Below are 23,440 nucleotides of genomic sequence, written 5' to 3'. Positions count from 1 at the left end.
ACTCAGGAAGCATCTACAGTTACTTCCCCGCAACCTGCCCTGCACCTCCACTGCGCACACAGGTGTGCATGGAAGGAAGCATCACCCTGGGGTACTCACACTGAGTTCCATACCATTCCACACTAGAGATGGCACGTCTCTGGATTCAGTCACCCCTCTGATTTCTTTTGAGTTTTAGTGTTAGTCTTAGGTGGGTGATGACCTTATTACCCATGCCAATAACAAAATGGAAGATCTCAGTTTAGTCACATAACATTCTTACCCACACCTATGTCAGAATCAAAGACGGGGTTGGGCGATAATGGCAGAAGGCAGGTGCTTCAGGTCGGGCATTCAATGAAATGGGAATTCAGTATCTCATGTCAGTACAGGCATTGAGTAGAAGGAAGGAGACGGGGAAATGAGAAAGGAGACATTACAGGAAGCCACTGTAGAAAGGGCTGGGTCTTATGGTGAAAAGCCAAGTGTGCTTTGAGGTTCTGGAGATTGAACAAGCCACGAATGTGCTTTGTGCCCATCAATTACAAACATTTGTTATGTGCTTTTGGATGCTGTGGGCCATATAAGACCTGGCTCTGCATTTGTATAGAAAATCAGAGTAAAATTTCACAGGCAGGCAACCATGTGATTTGAACAAAGGGAATAATAACATTAGCAATATTCACAAGTGTTTACATTCAGAGGTGTTTTGTGAAGAAGGTCACAGTATGCTACCCTCTCTGATGCACCTTTATACACCTCTTTGCTTTTTGAAGTCATTTCTTTGGGACCCAGATGAATATGTACAACAAGGTATCCAGAACTGTGAAGCATCACACAGGAACAAACCATGACACAGCTTACACACTCACTGTGTTATGTTCTCTCTTCTTCCTGAGATGTTTCTGTTACCTAAAAAGCACACCCATTTCTTTCAGAGTGCTAGCTTATGTGTAAGGCATAATTCAAGTAATAACATTTCATGAGAGGTTCCCCTAAAGTCAGATTTCTGACCAAAGATGTTTCATTTTATATAACTGATATGATAGACATATGGACTATCTTTAGTTGCCAGGGGAATCTTGCTTTTTAAAATAATTTGTTTATAAGGGAAAAGATGCCCCTAATAAAGAGCCTTTCTTTATGCAGATTACAAGACATCAAATCTCACAAGGCAAGATTTGTTCATCATTATTGATGGTAAACAACCTGAAAGAAAAAGTCAGCTCCCTGAAAGTTAAGTTCTGGAAATAACTAAGATCAAAGTGAAATCATAACTATAACTTTGCAGTTCTCACCATAAAAACTCAAGCCTTGTGAACTTATTGTCTCCTCCTAATACACTGGACTAATTCAATGGAGGAAATAGGAGGTGATTCACATAGTACAAATTACTTCTTTTGCACATTTCTTTTTTTCCTTAAAGAAAACATTTGAAATGTGTCTTCAGTCGAAATAGAGAATGCTGGAGGATTTGTGGGTTGCAATGAGGATTCCAGTGAGTTCCACGGGTGATTGGATTCCAGTGGCACAGGAAGTACACCAGTGCTGAGACTGTGCCCCTGAGAGCAGCCTCCCTCCCAGAGGCCTGTCTTTAATCACCGTTATTGATTCTGGAGAGCCGTGTGGTCAGCAGAACATTCAGGACAGCACTCTGGGGAGACATTTAAATGCCACGGTCTTGCTGATGGAAAGACATAAGTCTGCAAATCCGTCAAGGAAATACCTAAGGAGCACAACGGCTACATTGTGTGGTGCATTAGTTTCCTAGGACTGATGTAATAAATTACCATGAACTGGGTGGCTTAAAATAATAGAGATTCACTTTCGTAATGCTGGAGGCTAGAAGTCTGAAAACAAGCTGTCAGCAGGTCTGTGCGCCTGCTCAAGGCTGCAGGAACGCGTCCTTCCTAGCTTCCCAGGATTCCCAGCAGTCTTCAGTACACCTTGGCTTGTAGGTGCAGCACTCTCAGTTTTGCCTCCACGTTCACATGGCCTTTTTTAACTTTCTTCTTTGTGTTCTGATTTGCTTTCTGTTGCCGTGATGAGAACACTGAACAAAAGCAACATGCGAGAAAAAAAGGGTTTATTCGGCTTATAAGGTTGCAGCCCATCATCAGGGGAAGCCATTGTAGGAACTCAAAGCAGGAACCTGGAGGCGGGAACTCAAGTAGAGACTGGGAATGAGCGCTGCTTATGGGATTGCTTCCTCTGGTTTGCTCAGCTACCTTCTCATACAACACAGGACACTTGCCCAGAAATAGCCCTGCTCACAGTGTACTGGGCCCTCCCACATCAAATCAGTAAACAAGACCATGTCCTAGAGATATGCCCAAAAGACAATCTGATGGAGGCAGTTCCTCAGCTGAGACTCCCTTTTCCCAGATACGCCTGGGTTTGTATGAGGTCAGCAAAAGTCTAACAACACAGCATAAAAGTCTGTGTCTGCCTCAGTGTGTTCCTATCTTTCCTATCATCGATCATTGGATTTCAGACCCATCCTAATCCAGCATGTTCTCCCTTCAACTTGACCTTATCCTCAAAGACCCTATTTCCAAATAATAATACTCACAGGTATTAGAAGTTAGGGTTCAGCATACCTTTTTTGTTTTGCTCTGTTTTTGTTTCTTGAGGCAAGGTCTTGTGTATTCAGGTTGTCTTTCAACTCACTATGTAGTACAAAAGACCTTAAAAATATGATCCTCTTGCTTCTGTAATTACATGCATGGTGGTGCATGGTTTCTGTGGTGCTGGGCACAGAACACAGAACCCTGTGTGTGTTAGGCAAGCATTTAAGAGAGAGCTGCATCCCTAGCCTTTAGTGTACCTTTTTGAGGGAGAACGTGTTAACACATAACATACAGCAAGATAACATTTATTTAATGCTGTCTTTCAAAGTTGTTTTGCATTCCCAGCAACAATGACTGACAGTTCGTTCATGCTCTTGGGACTTGTGAACTACTTAGTGTTGTCAAGTTTGGATTTTAGGCACCCTGCTCCAAGAGGTGTGTGGTGACATCTCGTTCTTTCAATGAAGTTTACCCAGTTTCCACATGTTCACTTCCTTTCATATGACATTTCTGTAATGTAACATTTCTGTCTATAATGTTTCCCCATTTTTAGGCTGGGTTGTTTGCTTTCTCATTGCTATGATTGGGCTAAATGCACCCAAAGGCCCATGTCTAAAACTCTTGCTCCCCAGCTTGGCACTATCTCAAATGCCTTTAGGAGAGAGTGGACCTTGATGGGAGTCTTCATGTCAGTCCTACAGAAGTGTGCCCTTGAAGAAGAATTTGGCATTCTGGCTTTTCTCAATCACTTTTTCTTTCCAGCAACCATGAGACATCATCACACATTCTCTAGCATCACAAGCAGCTTTGCTGTGGGCCCAAAGCAGTGGATTCGATGGATCACAGATTGGCACTCCCCAAACTCTGAGCCAAAGTAAACGTTCCCCTTTTTAAGTTGAATATCTCAGGTTTTTAAAATATATAATAACAGAAAGTAGATTGATGCATGCTTCTATTTTTTTTTTTAGGATTTCTTTGTGTTTAGGGTTGGGACACAAGTATTTTTGTTTTATTTCATTTATTGAGATAGGTTTTCTCTATGTTTCCATGACTATCCTGGAACTTGCTCTGTAGACCAGGCAGGCTTTGAATTCACAGAGATCCACCTGCCTCTGCCTGCTGGATGCTGGAATTAAAGAGGCATGCCACCACTGCCTGGCTTGCACAAGTTTTTTTAAACAGATATGATATGCATTTTGCACATTTTCTTCCCAGTCTGTGATTTATCTTTTCATTCCCTCATCAATTTATGATTGTTCAGGTGAAGGATTTTCTCTTCCTTTATGACTTCCTATTTCACCATGTGATTATTTGGGCTTGTATTAATTTCCATATTTGGAATTTTTATTTGTATCTTTCTAGTATTAATTTCTAGTATATATAAGACATATATCATAGACATTTATAGTCATTAAACTAGTTCTCCTTAGGCATTTGATCGCAGCAATGAGAAAAATAACTAAACTAATGCTCATATTTAAAACTACTATAAACTTTTAGCAGATTGGCTCATTTATCATCCTGTAAGGCCTTTCTTTCCAATATTAACTTTATCTGATATCTACCTAATCTACATTAATTAACATAATTGCTGTTGAGTGAAGCCTTTTCCTTGCCAGCCATTTTGGTTTTTCCCTACCAGTCGCCTGAGCTCTGCCACATTGTAGTCCCCAAATAATACACAAGACACTGTATTAATTATGAAGCTGTTGGCCATTTGCTTGTTTCTTACTGGCTATCTCTGACTTAAGTATTTACTCCATAATTGTTAATCTAAGTATTTCTCTTACCGGAGAAAGGGTCTGAACTTCTTACCCCTGTGGCAGCTACATCGTGACTCCCTGTGTTTCTCCTTCCCAGAGTCCTCCTGGACTCCTAGTTCCACCTATCTTGCTTCCTTATTGGCCAACAGTGCTTTATTGACATATACACAGGACTTCCCCATCAATTGCTTCTGACTTTACCCCTGATCAATGTTTATATCATGTAACTTTCCCACCTTTTCATGTATGTTTAAAGCACACTTACCTTTATCACTATGTTCGAAGTAAATTTCTAATAAGACAGCATACATTTGACTTACAATTTTTATCCATTCTGCCAAACAACTCCTAACTGTTGTGTTTAGATCACTTACATTTAGAGATCACTGATATTTTAGGGGTTAAGTCTATTTTATGTCTTCTGTTTGTGTCCTGACTCTCTTCTACTCCCTCCTCCCCTGTCTCTCATACACACTCTTGCGTGTATCTCCTCAAAGGTTCTTGGACTCTTTAAAACTCCATTTTGAATCATCTGGCACTTAAGACCTCACTTTCTCTGTTGTTTTCTTAGTGACTACCCTCAGTGTTACAGTGGTGCATATTTATCTTATCTCAGTTACTAGTATTTGTGTCACTACTTTCAGTGAGATGTAGAAATCTTACTTTTATTTAGGGTCTATTACCCTCATCACTTAAAAAATATAATTGAAATTTAAAATACAATTATCATTTTATTCTTTCAGGATATGTGAAACACCACATTAGATAAGTAAAAATAATTTTTATTGCATTCATTTTGTTTTAATGCAAAATATAGATATCAAGTTCACTAAGTCAAACAGTTTGTAATTTGGTCTTGAGGGTTAAGAAATCCTGTAACTTCATTTTAGGTCAAACATCCTATTGTTTGACTTTGAGGAGCAAGAATGGGTTTGAACTCTCTGTCCTTAAGTCAGGATGGAATGGAGTCAATAGCAATGGGGCCTGACAGTTATCACTAAGAAATGTTGAATATTTAAATACTGCCTGTTTGAAGGCACCTCATGATTATCCTGTCTTTGGCATCATCTATCTTCATGCTAAACTGTGTTTCAACCCATTTTTACTTCATTTGATGCAATATACCTGATTCATAAAACTTGCTCTTGACTGGGGAATCTATTTGTTCTCTTCAGTTGTTTTATTCTTCCTTCACATCCTTCAGAATTATACTTACCCACAACTTCCAATTATGGCACCCGTTAATTAAGCATCATTCCTTTCAATAAATATCCAGTTTATAATTTCTTGCCACAGACACCCTCATTTCTGTGTCACATCTTCACTTATCTAGCTTAGCTTAATATCGTTCCTTCCTTCGTGTTAAACTAAATCCAATGGATCCACAATTCAAGGTCAACAACATCCTGTTTCCTTCATTATGCCTTTGCCAAGCATGGAAAGGTATTTAAAGCCTTTGTGAAAAACAAGATTAGATTTGTGCTCTTGACAAAATGGTGCATTTTGTTATTATTTGGTTATATCAAACATAGAGTTCTTATTTCACCAACTATTCATCTGAAAGCATGGTTTCCAGTTTTTATTCCTTGATGCCTTGCACTGTGCTAGGTACACAGAAGTTGTTCAACTAATTTGCTCAATGGCTTAATGTTAAACACTATTTAAAGAAGTAATAATGTGTGTTTTGTGTCACAGAGGGAGATTTTTAAAAATCTTAATAAAGTACCTTCAAACAAACAAATGAAAAGAAGACTTTTAAATGGATTTCTTAGGAGATTATAGGAGGCACTGTAACTTTGATAGAGGAGGAGTTTCAGCTTTGAAGCTGATTTCTTGGGTTCAAATCCTTGTTCTCCCACCTAGTGAAAGTTTGCAAAAGTTAACTAACATCTTTGTATTTTAATATCTCTCCACAAAACCAAGGGAGACAACAGGAACTGCTTCATGGAGCTATTATGAGATCAAGTGAGTTACGTCACATACGGTAAACAATTCTACTTTGTAGAAATTGCTCTAATAAATGTCAGTTATTACTAAATGTTCGTTACACATTTAATGATTGTATCTCAGAGCTAAAAGAGCCTTCACTTTATAATTGAAGAGCTGAGGAACCAAAGTTAATAACTGGCTCACAAATGCATAGCAATTCTAGAAGCTAAGAAAAAATGTAGTTCTCTTGACCTATTTTCAATGGGATTTTTCTCCTTAAGGATTTCTATATCTGAACACAAACTAAGGGATGTTCAAGGATGTTCAGTTAACTCTCCCGTAAGGGATCACATACTGCATGATCATTTATCACAAACATTGCTCCTTTGCCGGGAACTCTATTTCATAGACTCTTAGTCACGGAAACAGGGTGCATAGGGATTCTAACAGAACTTGTATCACAGCCCCAAGTAAAACTAAGAAACACATGATCAACAGGACTAGATGCCAAGGTCGGGTCCTCTAAGTTCAAATGAAGACACTTAATGTGCATCTTCTGAAAAACAAAAATGTTCAGGAAAAACATGGTCTGGAAGAATCATTATAAAGTTGTGGTTCAGGCCATCATGCCCATACATGAATGCTCTGCAGATACAGAGAATGTTTTGCCTGGGAAGAACCCAAAATTAAGATTCTGATGAATACGGAACAACCTCTTTAACAGCCAAGGAAGTCACAGGAGCCAACTACCCACACCAGGCATGATTTCTTATGGCTTTGGCTTTCTTTATCATTGTCTGGAACAGTATCCAGCCTGGTTGTGCAATCAGGTACACCAGTGTTTTAAAATTCAACAATTCGACCTAGCAGATATAGACTTTCAAGAGGAATCACAGCAACACAAGAGAGCTATTAACTAGGCACAAATAAACCTGTAAGAAAGAATTATCGGATAGAAAAAGATGCTGTGATCTGCCTCATCCTAACAACAAGTGAAGAGATTTGAGTTCTCACGAATGCAAATTTAATCCTCATAAGTAGCAGGAGTAGTGGGAGAGAAGGGCACACTATGTGTCCACAAAGAATTCTGACCACCTACCATTCCAACTGCCAACAAGACTCAGAGAATCCACATTCTCACTGGGGACTACTTTAAATACCTTGTTGCAGTACACAGACTCTGAGCTTTATTACTTGGAAATTTATTTCTCTCAAAACATGAAGCTTCCATAACATCAAATCAGAAAGTTAAATTACCATCTTTGTATTGAAGACGAACCAGACACCCTCCAAAATGATCCTGCGGTGATGCACTGTTCCTCTTTTGTGTTTTTAGTATTTTACATATATCTCCAAATTACCTGTGACAGTGACTTTTTATAGTTGTGAGCTTAGCCTTTAATAGCTGAGCCATGTCTCCAGCCCAACAATTTCTTTTAATACCCAATCTGTGTGTGATGTCCGATTTGTAGACTATGAACTCCTAAGTAGAAACTCTATGTCTCATATATCTCTGTATTCTTCCAAAGATTTCTAGTGTATCAGATGTACTATCTGCTCAGTAAATGTGTTATTTAGTTTCAAATGTACATTTGCTGAGCATTTCTCACTTGAAAAGTGTGAGTAATGACTTCTTAGGATGGAATGTCTTTTCTTTCATTTCTGGGATATCTCTTATTTTTGAAACATTATCTTTAAAAAATATAGGAATAGGCCAGGACTTCGACTTTCTAGTGTTGCTTCCTCACTATGTATATAGTGCCTAGCAATTATTACTGAATATTATTGTTAGGGAAATTTGCAGTGTTTCGGTTGAAGCAGACCCAACCATCTCCTTACACAGAGGAAAAGAGAAAGCCCAGAAGTATATCAAGAGGTTAATCCAGAAAGACAATTATGGTGCCTGTAGGGAAAAGGGACCAGTCAAAGAAACACACTTTGGCCCTGCAACCGGAACTAAAGAAATGCACCCTGACCCTGAAACCAGTGCCAAAAGAACACACTTTGTCCCTGGAATCAGAGTCAGTGAAAGAAATGCACCCTGGCCCTAAAATTGGACCCAAAAGGCTAAAAAGGACCAGAAAAAGTGTAGGGAAAAGGGACCAGTCAAATAAACACACCCTGAGCAGAGCCAAATAAACACACTTTGACCCTGCAACCAGAACCAAAGAAATGTACCCTGACCCTAAAACCAGTGCCAAAGGAACACACTTTGTCCCTGGAATCAGAGTCAGTGAAAGAAATGTACCCTGGCCCTAAAATTGGAGCCAAAAGGCTAAAAAGGACCAGAGAAAGAAACATACTTTGGCCCTGAAACCAGAGCCAAATCTGACCCTAATCCTGTGTAAAAAAGAGCTCTAGCCAATCTGAGCTCAGCACTGAAATCGGGCCAATCCCTACTCTGGAAAAACTTCCCCAACCCCAAGAATCCCTATATAAACCCTGTGTATGTTCAGCTTGGCTGGTCCAGCTGCCTTCCAATAAACCCCTTTGGATGAGCTTTGGGTGAAGATCTTCTTTTGTGGCGGCGACAGAGCAGAGGCGACCCTGAGCAGAGCAGAGCAGAGCAGAGCAGAGCGAGCAGCGCTGTAACACTTGCCCGGGAAACCTTCTTTGGCAGAGCAGAGTTGTTACCCGGCTCCCTGCTCTCAGCTCTCCAGGAGCAGAGCTGAACTGTAGCAACTTCCCCCGAGAAACCTCCTACCTAGCAAAACTGCTACACTAGGCGAACATCCCCAGCTGGAAGACCCTGTCCTGCCAGAGCAGAGCTGATACACCGGAGAAGTCTTTCTCTGAGGCAAGGCTGTAAGCTGCCAAGCTTATTGCAACCTGTGGTGGTCCTTGGCTCCTGAGCTCCAGGATACCTTTCCACCTGAGCTCTGTAACACTCAGTATTCTGTGACTCCCAAGAGCCAGAATACCTGGCCCATCCTCATCCCCATCCAGCCTGAAATGCCTACAGTGCCTATAAAAACCATACAGCACCAGTAAATATGACATTATCTCTTTAATTTTTTTTCTGAGAATTAGCAGGTTTAATGATTATGAAATATTTAGCCCATGCCCATTAGGCCCATAGACAAAACTGGATGATTTACAATGTTTATTCTAAGATAAAAATGAAAAGCCCCTTATGCCAAGATAAAAATTTCAAGACAGCAACAGCAGAGCAGTTAGTGAAATGAGCCTTTGTAAATAAATAACCTCCCTGTCTGCATTGGTCTCACACCTATGCAGCCAGACCTGTCCTTCCTCGAAGACCTTCTGCACAGTGGGAGGCAAAAAAGCCTGTGACTAGAACAGAAGCAAAATTGAAGTGCATACAAGGAGCTGCAGGAAGCCGGAAGGAGCTCCTAATTTTGTAAGAGGTAAGTTTAACTTAAAATGTAAAGTAAGTTTACTTTTATGTATGTTTATGCATGTTTTCCCCCCATGCATAGTTGTGCACCACACGAAGGCCGAGTGCTCATCCAGGCCAGAAGAGGGCCTCGGATCTCCTGGACCTGGAGTTACATGGACTGCGAGTACCATGCAGGTGCTGAGTCTTCAAGAGCCACAAGTACATTTACAGAGCCAGTTTTCCAGCCCCACTAAACTTAGTTTGGGGAGAGCAATTGGAGAAGAAAGCTAGTCTAGATTAAAGGACTAGCACTGTGAGCAAGTAGGAGTCCTCTGTTAAACTTTGGAACAGGGTTAATGTTTAGTGAGGTCGAATCACCTTAACATAGGAATAGCAACCGAAATTGGGACTGGAATGACAGGCAACGGCCCATCATAAAGACGGACACGTCACTTAAAACCACACTTGTGCGAACTGTGGCTTGATAGATTTAGGTGTCCCATAATGACATCAGCAGTAGCTCTGCAGGCCACAAACACCTGGAGGACGTGTGGCGGGTTTGTTTCCCTTAAAGCACGGTCCTTTCAGCTCCCAGTCTGGTTAGTCCCCTCCTGGCCCTGCACAGAGCCAGGAGCAGTCAAGCTCCTGCTCCTCCTCCCGCCCTCGCCACTCCACGTGCTGGAGAGTGGGCGGCAGGACTGCTTCCGGGTGACGGAGGTCGGCCCCGGCAAGATGGCGGCGCCCTTGGAGCTCAGCTGCTGGGGAGGCGGCTGGGGGCTCCCTTCGGTCCACAGCGAGTCCCTGGTGGTGATGGTGAGGCCGCGTGGCGGGCCGGGGCGCGGGGGGGCTGGGCTGGCTTGCTGCGGGCTCCCTGCCGTGGGAGGAAGCACGCCCGGCCCGCATCCCCGCGCTCCCGCACACTGACGTCCCCGGGCCGGGGAGCCCGCGCGCCCCCGACTGCAGGCGGGGGAGGGCGCGACAGCCCCGGGCCTCGGCGGTTGCGGCTGTCAGAGTCGCCCCGCGGGCCTGCGTGACTACCCGGTCTGAAATGTCTTGTCGCAAACTCTGTTGCAGGCTTACGCCAAGTTCTCTGGCGCGCCCTTGAAAATCAACGTCATAGACCACACCTGGAGGGGTTCGAGAGGTACCGTGCACGCGTTCACAGCCCCTGTCTGCCCGCTTCCCACTCACACCCCTCTTTGTGCTTAAAGCCGTGGGCGTATAGCCCCAGAGTACTAAGGCCCTTTCGACTTCTCAGAATGACCTTGGCTGTGTGTTGGCTGCGATTTGATCACTCTTAAGTAATAATAACTAACAATGTGTAAGCCAAAAAACGAAAATGCTTTCCAGAACTGCCCTTTGCAAAACTACAAAAAAAAAAAAGCAAGCGTTCTTACACATGCTCTCCCGTGTACAATTGAAATAGTTTAAAGATATTGCAATCTTCAGAATAAACTATGATGTTTGCTTGAATGTAAACTGTTTTTGATTATAGGTGATGTACCAGTTTTGACAACTGAAGACAGCGTTGTTTCTCAGCCTGCAAAAATACTAAACTTTTTAAGAAAACAGGTGGGTTGCTCCTTTTGAAGAAGTAGATAATTTTCTGCAAGTTAGTCTATTATTATTTTAGACCGGGTTATACTCAGAGTACCCTGGCTGCCACTGAGCGGCACAGACTGGCATCAAATGCTAGGATTATAGGTGTGACGCCGCCTCTGTCTCCTGAGTGCTGGGATTAAAGGCGTGCACAGCCACTGGCCTGGCTTTTATTTTTAATCCATTTTAAGGTGTTTTTTTTTTTTAATTCATTGGGCAACTGGGAATGCCTAGATTTTGACAACAGAGAAACAAAGACTTGCTTACCACTGCCATAAAACCTGCATTTTACTGTGATTTGGAAGTCATAGTGAAGTATATGCAGTATATAGTTTTGTGAAGATGTAAGAAGATTCAGTTTAATTATTCAAGATTATTCTTGTTGATACCATTACCACTTTAGTCCCATTGTTGCTATTCATGGCATGCTAAGTATGACACCTGGGTTCCTACCAAACTGCAACCATTTTATTTTTGTACTGGAAATTGAATCTGGGGCCTGGTGATTGGTATGCAATCGCTGTGCTACTGAGTGATTGTATTGTCCAGCTTTGCATTTTGCTTTTTAAAAAACTCTTATCTGATATGCTTTATGAAATCATGTTACCTAAATTAAGTGAAAGTGTAAATATGTAGTAAATCCATGATGTTTAAACATAAAGATTCATGTAGCATGAAAGTTATAATTGGCTTGTCAGTACAATTGAAAGAAAACATGTGCCATTAAAATTTAAGTATATTCTAAATTGAAGAGTCTCCTTTTATTTTTTAATGGAGAAGAACATTTTGAAGAATTGTATGCTTTTTTCCTTTCTTGTTAAAAATATTGTTTTTACTTGATGACTGTATCACATGCCATACTCTGAACAAAGGTCATTAATGAGCATCTAAACCATAGAAGCCAGCTGACACATGATAAGCAACACTTGTTCACTTGTGAATGGTGTGGCTTTCATTAGCAGTATTCATTGGGTTAGCATTTCCCCCCTTAATGTCAGGTTTGACATTTGTGGGGGACAATCAGAGTTGTAATTTGCTTAGCTTCCTTGTCCTTGGGATGTTCTCTGACATCTGAGAGGTTTTGCTTTGGTTTTGAGTAGAAATACAATGCTGACTGTGAACTCTCAGCAAAACAAGGGGCAGACACCCTGGCGTACATTGCCCTCCTGGAAGAGAAACTTCTCCCTGCTGTGGTGAGTGTTTCTGAATACTGCAGTATTGTAGTGATTTAGTGAGAATGTTGTGTTGTAGTCTGGTTAGAAAGAACAGAAAAGCGGGAGGGGTGGGTCTTAAAATCCCGCATTAGTCTTACCTTTTATATTGTGACAAAACTGGGTTCTCTTAGACTTAGCCATTGAAGTGGATAGTCTGGTTTGTTTGCTTGCTTGTTTAGCTAGAGAAACATCTTACCACTGAGTTCCACTACAGCACAATAATGCTGTTTTTGAATAAACCCTACCAATAGAAGAAGAAACTTTGTTCCATCTATAGAATTTGTTATATTGTAGTTCATTCATTCAGTGAATATTTATTGAGCACTTCGTATGTGCTAGGCTGTATTCTGGGTGCTGAGATATAGCAGTCAACAAAATTCATATGTTTAAAGTAATCTCATTTTACCTTGAGTCATTTTATCTGGAAAATTTAAATAAAGTTACTTTGTCCAAAGACATTTATGAAAAAGCTGTCACTTTGATTGTGTGGTGTTTATTTTAGCAGGAGAACATTCATGTAATTGTTTTACCTTTCTCTGTCAGCTTCACACGTTCTGGGTTGAGAATGACAATTATTTTACTGTGACAAAGCCGTGGTTTGCCTCCCGCATCCCCTTCCCTCTAAGTTTGATCCTGCCTGGAAGGATGTCCAGAGGAGCACTGAATAGAATTCTCTTGACTAGGGGAGAACCACCACTCTACCACATCCGTGAAGTGGAGGCACAGGTGGGGGATCCTCCCAGCAAACACCGGGGAGGGAGAGGCTCGGGGACTGGTGGCCTTACCTAGAAATGCCACCTCGAGCATCTTCCTTCCTTCCTAGATATACAGAGATGCCAAGGAGTGCCTAAATCTTCTGTCACACAGACTGGGAACATCTCAGTTTTTCTTTGGTGACACGTGAGTAAATTCCAACTAAAGTCTTTTTGCTGTAAGTCACCTTTTTGATAGTTTCCACCAGTATATGTTTGATTTATGGCTTTCTTTGTCCTGTTACTATAAAAGCTTCATAAACTGCTGCCAGGGTGAAAACACTATTTGGAGTGACCTAAATCTATATCCCTGGGCCATGACCACTTACTCCTTTTTGGCTCTAGGATAAGCTATCTCTTATCCCTTAAATAAATAAAATAAAAAAGAAGTGAGGGCCAGTGTTTCTGATGCAGAAGATTGTAGCTCCGCCCCAATAGCCACTGGCCTTCCTCCTCTGACAGGGTAAGAGGCATGTCCCTGTTAGCCGCTGCACTCACCAGGAAGCCACCGGCCCCTGCTGTGTGTGTGTGTGTGTGTGTGTGTGTGTGTGTGTGTGTGTGTGTGTGTGTTTTGCTTACACACCACCACGCCCTTCTCGAGCTCCTTGAAGTCACCCAGCTGCTCCCCAGTCCCAGGGCTGGTGCTTTTTTGGACGCGTATGGACTGTTGATACTTGTTTAATATATACATATAATTTATCATTTGTAGTGTGTAAACAAGAGTCATTTTGATATGTTGTATGGCTATATTCAGTGAATTGTGAGTTAAAGGTGGTTCTCCTAGTCCCCAAAAGATCAGTTTTTCACTTCAGAAGGGGACCAGGTTCAATTCTTAGCTCAGGACCTACTCAGCTTTTGTAGGAGATCTCACTGGCATTAATCTTACATTAGCTTAGTGTGCTGCGTATGTGGCTGTGAGACTATCAAATATTATTTCCACCCTGCTCCCGTCCATGACATTTGTAGTTTACAGCCTTGATTTCTTCTGAATAAAATAAATGGCTAGGATATTTGTAAAACTACATAGATGGTAAAACCCTGTCTGTCTCACTTTTAGAAACAAAATTGGTAATAAACAATTCAAAACATGATGCTGACTATTAGACGTGACAGTTTGAAGAGCATTTTAAAATACGGTCCAAGTCTGTCTTCCCGTAAGTGCTCTTGACTGATAGTCCTTTGTCTCCAGACCTTCCACCTTGGACGCCTACGTGTTTGGTTTCCTCGCACCTCTTTATAAAGTGCGCTTTCCCAAAGTTCACTTACAAGAGCATCTGAAACAGCTTTCCAACCTGTGTCGACTCTGCGATGACATCCTAAACAGCTACTTTAGGCATGGGCCTGCAGGTAAGTCAGCTTTTCTTTAGCTGATGTTTGTTCAGACGGGTATTTTAATTCCTGGCAATGAAGAAGTAGAACAAGTGCGGTTCATAGCTGCAAGACCTAGTGGTGTGCCAGCTCCATCTGCTGCCATGTTCTTACTTAACGGAGAAAGCACCATCTGACCCCCACCATCCTCTGGACTGCACGTGTTCCCTTTATCTTTATAAGTATTGTCCCCCTTGAAGTCAGTCCTTTTCTTCCAAAAGATTAAACCACATGTGTTGAGTCCCTGCTGAAAAGTAGTGTTTATCCTCATGTAAATGGGCAGTTGCTTTAAATGATTCTCACCTGCTGCTTCCAGCATTTTCCTCCATGAACAGAAATCAGTAGCAGATTGACTTTGGTGAGGTACACTCCCATGATTCCACTACTTGAAAACTGATTGCAACAAAACTGGACATATAGTAAGTAGAGGGCTCTTGGCACTTAGGATGGACTTCTCTGTGATGGGGGCCTTATGCTTAAGGGACTGGGCATTAAGTTTATATTTGTAGAGGTGGCTGAAGTTGTCCTTTTAAGAAACAGAAGTTATGAGACAGCTGACTTAGGTAGACAAGTTGTTGTTATTTGTGGTGGATTATCTTCTTCACATATAGGGAAGTCTAGGAAACGGGAAGTTAGGGAATCAAGTAACATCCAACCATGTCACTCTGGAGCAGTGGCTAGCAAATCTGACTACACAGCTCTTCCATACTTCCCAAATTAAAATCTCCCACGATCAATCCTAGAAGGCTCTGCTTCTAGAAATCCCTTTAAAATGTCTTGGGTGCCTGGTGAGTAGCCGTTAGGGAATCGGTACCTTAGTAAGATGCCTGTGGCATTAAAACTGATGACCTGCTGGGTATTGGTGGCACTCACCTTTAATCCCAGCACTCGGGAGGCAGAGGCAGGCAGATCTCTGTGAGTTCGAGGCCAGCCTGGTCTACAGAGTAAGTTCCAGGACAGCCTCCAAAACAATACAGAGAAAGCCTGTCTCGATAAAACAAAAAAACAAACGAAAAACCCGATGATCTATCTAGTGATTAGGGAGGGGGCACATAACCCTGAGAGTGCCGTGCCTTTACTAACTAACCACTGTAGCTGGCTGCATGTCCTGTGGCTCAGGGTCTTCCAAGAACACAAGTCAGTGTTTTCCTTTCTGACTTCCTGCGGAGCACTGCTGTCCCTCCTAACTTTGCCCTTGAACCCAAATATGTTTTCTCTTTGGGTGGGGGGGTTTAGTTGGGAAGGTGGATAAACTGAAAACATTTTTTTTTCAGTCTTAAACAGCTTGAAAACCTTTCAAAGTTTCCTTTCTTCTCCTGATTTCTCTCCTGGCTTCTCAGGCACCTCTCCAGCTGGTCAAGAAATGATAGATGCAAACCTGCGGAAACTCACACAGCTTGTAAATAAGGAATCCAACTTAATTGAAAAGGTTGAGTTACTTCAGCAATTTTCCTTTCTGTGGGAATGCTGTTATTTGGGTTGTGTATTCACTCTATCATCTTAGTTTTAAAGGGTTTACTTTTCAAAAGGCTGTTTATATATACTTTGAGTGGAGATTGATTTAATGTGGTGTTTTGAAGCCAGCAGTGGCCTGATTGCACTGAGGGAAATTTGAATAATTGTAGTGGGTCTGCCTTTTGCCTTTTACTGTAGAGTTTGCATTTATCAAGTTGGGTGGCATAAGAATTACCTTTAAAGGCAGCAAATCAGAAGCAAGCCTTGCTTGTTGTCCTTGCTCTATCCTGAAATCACTTTCTGCTGGGTCTAAGCGCTCATTCCCCTCTTCCTTGTTAGTCATGTCTGGGCAGGCTCTGTTCTTTGCTCAGTCCAATACACAGCCTATGAAGATGTATGCGAAGTGCTCATGCGGTCACAGGAACTCACTCATTTAACAGGAAGACTATTTAACATAGTTTCATTTCTTGTTTGTTGTTGTTTTTCAAGATAAGGTTTCTCTGTGTAACAGTCTTATTACAGTCCTGTCTGTCCCTGCAACTCGCTGTGTAGACCAGGCTGGCCTCAAACTCACAAAGACCTGCCTGCCCCTGCCTCCCGAGTGCTGGGATAAAAGGTGTGCACCCCTACCACCCCGCTAGTTTCCACTTTCTGTGTATGTAGAATCCATGGCAGATAAGGCAGGGGAACTATGAAACACCAGCAGACAGAAGGTAACATTAGGAGCCCAATCACCACTCTATACGTGTCCGCCTTGGGTCTTGTCAGCTTATGGAAGTCTTGTAAGAGCAGCAGGTGTTCATAGCCGCCCTTCTGTAGGAAGTGTGTGAGAGTTGGTGAACATAACAGGGCAGTGGCTCTTCTTAGTCACCACTGTTCACAATTTATAGCAGAAATCTAGAACTTAAGAGAGAATAACGCGTGAGAAACAGTGCTTTCAGAAAAGTAAATGCTGCTGCTTGCTGAAGTTGTTCTCTGGTCATACTTTTTTTCTATTTGAAAGTTTAAAATTAACCTTTTATTATCTGTCTTCTGTAAACCTTACACACACACACACACACACACACACACACAAACGCTTTGCTAAAATGTTTCTTCCTCGTTCAGAAAGCATCTTGAGAAAACAAGGGGAGTTAAAAATATTGTGCATTTATGGGGAACTCTAAGAACAGCCTGTCTATTGGGTGAATTATAGGATATTATTTTCTGTTGGTTTTGTGGTTTGATGGCAGTTGCTTTCAAGTTTTTTGAAAAGTGAAGTTGGGAGCCAGGCATTGGTGGCGCACGCCTTTAATCCCAGCACTCGGGAGGCAGAGGCAGGTGGATCTCTGTGAGTTCGAGGCCAGCCTGGTCTACAGAGTGAGTTCCTGGACAACTTCCGAAATAATAGAGAAACCCTGTCTCGAAAAAAAAAAAAAACAAAAGGTGAAGTTGATAGAGAACTCGACACTATCCACATCTGGCACCTTCTGCAGTACTCTGGGTGAAGGTGGGCTTTGGAGCTTGTCTAAGGGCTGAGTAATCTATCCAAGTATTCCAGGGCTGCTAGTGTGTTTCTGCACTTCTTGGACATTTTCTTAATATGCTTATTTAATGGCTTCTCTAAGGTTGGCTTAGAAGTGATCAGTGTTTGAAAGACCTTGTCCTTGCGCAGTTTCCCAGCGTCCTTTGGTCTATCTACTCTAAACTAGGGTGGTGTGGGGGGTGTTGCATGACATTCTCTTTCAGTTTGGAAAAGAGTGGTTAAAAACAATTGTGTTAGAATAAGAAAACATGGTTCATGACATTGGCTTTAGGACCCGGAAAGGGGACTTCTCTTGTCTGAACCTCATTTTGCCATCTCATACAGGATGGGACTGTGTCCATTCTTCAGTGTGTGGAGAGGACAGCAGAGCACATTTAGAGCTATCGTGCTTACTCTTTCTTGTAGAAGGTGTCTTAAGTGAGTCTCTGATCAAGTTCAACCCCAAATTCTTTTTTTTGTGTGGAAATTGTTATAATTTTGTGATGGGACAAGTATGAGCCACATTGCTTCTCATGGAAACTTAGTCAGCTGGTATTTGAGAGCAACTGTCAGAAAAATGTTTCTCTCTCAGTCCTGCAAACATCCACTTCTGTTCTCGTCCAGGCTGTATTCCAGATGGCGAGGCCACAATCCACAAAGGAGGAGCCTCAACCTTAATCAGGTGTGTCTTTGTGCTTTCTACAGATGGATGACAATCTCCGCCAAAGCCCTCAGCTTCTTCCTCGGAAGCTTCCAACCCTCAAGCTGACTCCAGCTGAAGAAGAGAGTAATTCCTTACAGCGGCTGTCACCCTGACAGTCGCAGCCTGTCACAGCCAAAGTCTTAAGATTGTTTGCAGTAGTTGCCTATACTGAGTGCACGGAGACCGAAAGAAAAAAATGCTGTCATAGGTATAAGGACGACTGTAAGGCCGAAGGACCCGTATGTGACTTTCTTTTTAAACTAGAGAAGCTTTCATTTCATCTTGGCAGTGCATTTGAAATAAAGGCGAATGCTAAGGGAACTAGGTGGGTGGGTGGGTGGGGCAAACACATGGTACTGTATATAGAAATCCTGCCTTAATCATGGCAGATCTTTGCCTTTGGTTCAGGAGTTGCTGTCTAAAAGCTGCAATTCTGTTCTCAATGAATTTTTAATTTATTTAAGTTAACTTATTAACTTATTTTTCTTGTTCCTGTCTTAATACTTACTATGTGGCTTTTTGGCTGAGATCTTATTCTTCTTTTTAGAAGTCTGATACCTATTTCAGAAACTAGGAAAAGTAGAAATTATTTTAATAGAAAAGCCTGAATTTAACTTTAAAAAGCAATGAGGAATGTGCTTCTTAATTACTCTCTTGTAAGTCTGCACCATCGCCGGTTCAGTGCCACATATGCAGTTTTATGACACGCACCCGTAACACATCAGTGTGAATAATTACTTCAGATATGTTTGCTCTAGGCTCGCAAAGGCAAACGTGGCAGCTTTCGACCTATTTATTTTAGGACGCCATTGCCTACTTGTCTCATTCCTGTATCAGTGCCAGAACTGACTGTGTTCAGCAGAAACCCTTATTGAAATGTGCTCAGCTAACTGTTAAGCGTCCTTGGGATGAGCTGCCGTGAGGGTCCTGGAGACGCCTCCCACTTGTCTGGTCTGAGTGCTCCACACTTAACTCAGAGCAGTTTGTTTCATAATAAGTGTGTCATGTAGCCACACACTTTCTGATGAAAACTATTATTTTCTGTGTATTTTTAACTACTGTTGCAGGATCCAAAGGGATAAGTCAAAAATAGTAGATTTCTAAGATGATTTATATTTATTGGTTGCTGAATGAATTTCTCAAGATTTGCTGTGTGGTAATTTTACATATAATGGAGGCATGCTTCTCTTAGTGGTGGAGGTGCTTCTGCCGTAAAACTACTTCTGGGATTTGTGTCTTACAAGATTACCATGGTGCTCAGCGAAGCTTACCAGGTCCTGCAGAAACCAAGCTGCTGCATTGTCTAGAGATGGGGCTTCTGGGAGCAGAGCGAAGCTCAGTGGCCTTTGGCTGCATCACCGATTTGCTCTGTGTCCTGGTAGATACAAGGCTTAGGTCATTGTAAATACTTTTTCTTGAAAGCTTTAAAGGAGACACAAGGTAGTCTTCATAGTCTTGTTCTTCTCTTTGGGTGCATTTAGGTCAGGAACGCAGTGAGTTTCAAGTACTTGTGTAACAGAGGGTGTGCTTGTGAGAGTGTATGCAGGGTGTGTATGGTATGTGTATGTGATGAGTGTGGGAGTGGGAGTGTGTGTGGTGTGTATGTTGCCTATCTTAGGCCAGTTACAGCAACCTGAAATCTGAGTGTTTTGTTTTGAAAGTCAAGATCAAGAGGCTCCACTGTCTCTAAGACTGATCTATATTGGAGACGGATAGTGAGTACATTAATCAGACATCTGTTTATACTTTAATCAGGGCTAGTCATTTTCAATTATGATTTAATAATAAACTTTCCAAAAAGTATTTGAAGTAGTTTACGATTGTAAAACACATGCAAAAATAGGACAGTTATTTTTGAAAAATTACAATTTCTAAGAGAAGGAACTATATCATCACTGCTAGATTGTAAAATCAAGTGTGAAATCTAACTCTGTGGGTAAAGTTAGAAGATAATACTGAGTTAAGTTCTTCTAATAAAACTGCTGGTGTCTAGACTAAATGTGTAGAACAGCAGTTCTCAACCTGTGGCTCAAACAACCCTTTCACAGAGATACCAGATATCCTGAATATCAATATTTTTGATTCATAATAGTAACAAAATTAGTTATGAAGTAGCAACAAAAGTAATTTTATGGTTGGGGTCACCACAACATGAGGAACTGTGTTAAGGGGACACAACATTAGGAAGGTTGAGATCCACTAGTGTAGAAGAATGCAACAGATCATTCTCAGAAGATGCTAGACTTGAACCAAGAAGTGTACTGTAATATTTTGTGTACTGAACTCTTAACCAAAAGAGTTAATTGTAGAATGACAAGCATTTGCCCTTTTTAGTGGAGAGGGTGACTGTAGAGTGACTTGTTTGCTTTATGGCCACCCTGCTTGGAACCCTCTCGCCTTACGTCTTGTAGCCCAAGTGCTTGAAGAGCACATTTCTGAGATGCAGACTAGAGTTGGGTAAGTAAGAACTTAGATGCTGGGCGACTCCGTTCAGCTTTGTTGTCTGAGCAAGTAAGATGATAGGAAACACTGAGCACAGTGCTTTAGGGACCAGGCACACAGACAGCCTCTTAGAAGGAAATAGTTTCCTAGCCGGACAAAGGTTCCATGGCCACTCTCTCACCATGTTTGTGCTTGAAGCTTGGGAAAAGGGGTCCATGGCCTTGACCAAATACTGTGAGCCATTGTCTTTTGGAGGTGGCGGTGGATGATAGTATGATAACAGGGACTCTGCTCATTTTCATTTTGTTAATACTACAGAGCTAGAAAAATTGGTTTGCTAATTCCCACAAGGTAAAGATCCTGAGTGAACACTGTCACAGTGATGACATAACACTAAAGACATTGCAGATAAGGAAGATGTGAGTTTCTCAGAACTTCAGCCTCACTAAAGTTCCACATTAACTAACAAATTTCAGTTTAAGTGTGCTTGAATTGTTTTCGGATATTAGAGGATCAACTTTTGTTTTGAAAGCAACCATTTTTATTTCTACTTGTACTCCCTAACAATTTACTATTGATTGATGTATAGTAACAGTAAGGAACAAAGGCATTTATGTGGGAGCTAAATTTAAAATTTTCAAATTCTAAAAATGGGGGAACTAACATCAACAGATGCAGAAACTGGTAATGGAATATTTTAAGAAAAGTGCTTTGTTCAGGTAGCTTCATGTGATTAAAGTGGGATTTGAATTGGATAGTGTTTCTTTGGAGCTTCTTTCAAACATACATACATGCATACATACACACATACATATGCACCTAACAAGCTTGTTAATATTCTTGATTGGGTGGGATAATTTTTTGACAGCCACAACCGTAGCCATTCAAAGACAGAATATAAATGGTATGGGTGGGGGCTGAAAAGATGGCTCAGTAGTTAAGAGAACTTACTACTCTTGCTGAGGACCTGAGTTCAGTTCCTAGGACTTATGTCAGGTGGTTTCAACCTCCTATAACTCTAGCTCCAGGGGATCTGGTGCCCCTTTCTGGAATCCATGAACACCTGTACTCACAATGTGCATGTACTCTGTCCCCATATACACATAATTAACAGTAAAATAAATTTAAATATGTGTAGGAAGCTTAATGATAGGGCCATGGGTTATCTCACTTCTATTCTTGCAATGCCTTAAGAGTCTGTAATTATTTCAAAATAAAACGATTTTTAAAAAAGCAAACTTAATAGAATAAGTTTATCACTATCTATATAACATAATTTTTAACACTGCAGACTTAGCATTTAGTTCCAAATGAGAACTGCATTACATCTAAATAAAATTTTTATTTCATTCTTGAGTTTAAAGAAAAAGCAGCTTGGGTGGTGGTGGTGCACACTTTTAATCCCAGCACTCAGGAGGCAGAGGCAGGCAGATCTCTGAGAGTTTGAGGTCAGCCTGGTCTACAAAGCTACACAGAAATCCTGTCTCAGAAAACCAAAAAGGAAGGGAGGGAGGGAGGGAGGGAGAGGGAGAGGGGGAGGGGAGGGAGAAAGGAAGGAAGGAAGAGAAAAGGCAGCTGGGGTTTTTAACAAATTGTTCTCTGAAGCTCCCCTCTACCTTATCAAGAAAATTTTTCTAACAATCTTACACCAAAAACTTCTTTTCCATAAAATATCAAAGTGCTTGTGATTTATATTTCTAGTTTGTGTGTTTTCCCCTATGGCAGCTGGGTTCCTATTTGAGGACAGAATATTTGAGGCCTTTTTCTTTGTGTGGTCATTCCTTTTTCCTTGTATTTTTCTCTCTGTGTTCACAGTGTGGTGCCGTGCTCACTGACACCACCTTCTGTCATGGAAGGTATGACGTAGCTGTGCACTTCTGCTTTGAGGTCAAGGGAGTTTGTAAATGATTTTGTCTTGTGCTAATTTTAGAGTTGAAATCCTGAGCACAGCCACAGCATCATTTGGGATGTGATGGCTGTCCTTTGTGTATGTTCTTGGTGGCAAAAAAAGAGTTACGTTTATTTCCCCACCCCTGCTTTTGCTGTTGTTCAGTTGTGCAAAGTTTACATTTATTTCTTAGTGCTTACATATTTCTTAAACAAATTTTAAAGAAATCTATGGTTGAGTGAAATCATAGCTCAGTGGTTTCACCCCGAAAGGTTTTATTGAAGCTTCGTTGGGTTTTAGAATGCTGACTTTTATAATGAATTGAGCTGGGGAGAGCTTTGGTTTTAGTTTTTAAGTGTTTGTAAGGTAGTTTAGTGCAGAAGTTGCTGTTGAGTGTTGTAGCCTCCAAGAGCCTAGGCTACTTGACTTCCAGTCAGGACTGTCATGACAGAAGCAAATGGGGACTTTGGGAATTAAAAGTCTTAAAAAATGTTTTGTTTTGTTTTCCCCAGAAAAGTATTCCATGGATTACTTAAAAGAATTAGCATCCTTGAACAATGATATAATAAAAGGGAAACTTGAGTTGATTGCTTGTGACTAGTGAGGGGCATCTTGTGATACAATCTTACTCAAACAGAATAAAATAGTTTCTTTAAAAGGAAAAAAAAGGCTAGTTATTTTTGTGCCCTGATTATTATTAATTTGAAATTATAAGGTAAAAACATTTAGTTTATGCAAGAGTAGTTTCTAAAAGGGTATTTGGCAGAATATATTGTTCTAATAAGTTTGGAAAATTCTGGATTAAGTAAAGCTGAGTTGCTGTAGGCTTTTCAGAACCTTTGATGTGTAAATGTGTGGCTTGGTTTCCAGCATCAGGGCTATTTTATAGCCTAGACTGTAGTCTGAACCAGGCTGCATGAGGGCAGATGTAGAG

At 41.3% G+C, this 23,440-nt stretch overlaps 1 protein-coding gene across 4 annotated transcripts; it reads left to right on the top strand.

Annotated features, from left to right (window-relative positions):
* Window positions 1-10,263: 10,263 nt before the first annotated feature.
* On the top strand, window positions 10,264-18,502 carry Mtx3 (metaxin 3). Of its 4 annotated transcripts, none has more exons than XR_005869879.1 (9): window positions 10,264-10,394; window positions 10,656-10,725; window positions 11,077-11,153; window positions 12,281-12,373; window positions 12,938-13,120; window positions 13,218-13,294; window positions 14,336-14,493; window positions 14,831-15,943; window positions 18,179-18,239. XR_005869879.1 is itself a non-coding variant. In XM_013125284.3 (9 exons), the coding sequence occupies exons 1-9, from the start codon at window positions 10,314-10,316 to the stop codon at window positions 18,287-18,289; spliced, it is 939 nt and encodes a 312-aa protein (XP_012980738.1). In that variant the 5' UTR covers window positions 10,264-10,313; the 3' UTR covers window positions 18,290-18,502. The 4 variants fall into 4 exon arrangements, 2 of the variants coding, with proteins under 2 accessions (XP_012980738.1, XP_012980751.1); XR_001197482.3 differs by lacking the exon at window positions 18,179-18,239 and having other exon boundaries at window positions 14,831-14,933; window positions 15,855-15,943; XM_013125284.3 differs by having other exon boundaries at window positions 15,855-15,943; window positions 18,179-18,502.
* The last annotated feature ends 4,938 nt before the right edge of the window (window positions 18,503-23,440 follow it).

The sequence above is a fragment of the Mesocricetus auratus genome, unplaced genomic scaffold (assembly GCF_017639785.1).
Source record: "Mesocricetus auratus isolate SY011 unplaced genomic scaffold, BCM_Maur_2.0 Super-Scaffold_100020, whole genome shotgun sequence".
NCBI classification, from domain to species: Eukaryota; Metazoa; Chordata; class Mammalia; order Rodentia; family Cricetidae; genus Mesocricetus; species Mesocricetus auratus.
Note: the sequence above shows the minus strand (reverse complement) of the source record. Positions and strands in the feature narration are given on the sequence as shown.

Bases quoted from the DNA above. Each gene is read 5' to 3' on its own strand.
- Mtx3 (XM_013125284.3), top strand. From the start codon at position 10,314: ATGGCGGCGCCCTTGGAGCTCAGCTGCTGGGGAGGCGGCTGGGGGCTC. The intron at 10,395-10,655 runs GTGAGGCCGCGT...ACTCTGTTGCAG, and splicing joins GCGAGTCCCTGGTGGTGATG to GCTTACGCCAAGTTCTCTGG. The intron at 12,374-12,937 runs GTGAGTGTTTCT...TTTCTCTGTCAG, and splicing joins AGAAACTTCTCCCTGCTGTG to CTTCACACGTTCTGGGTTGA.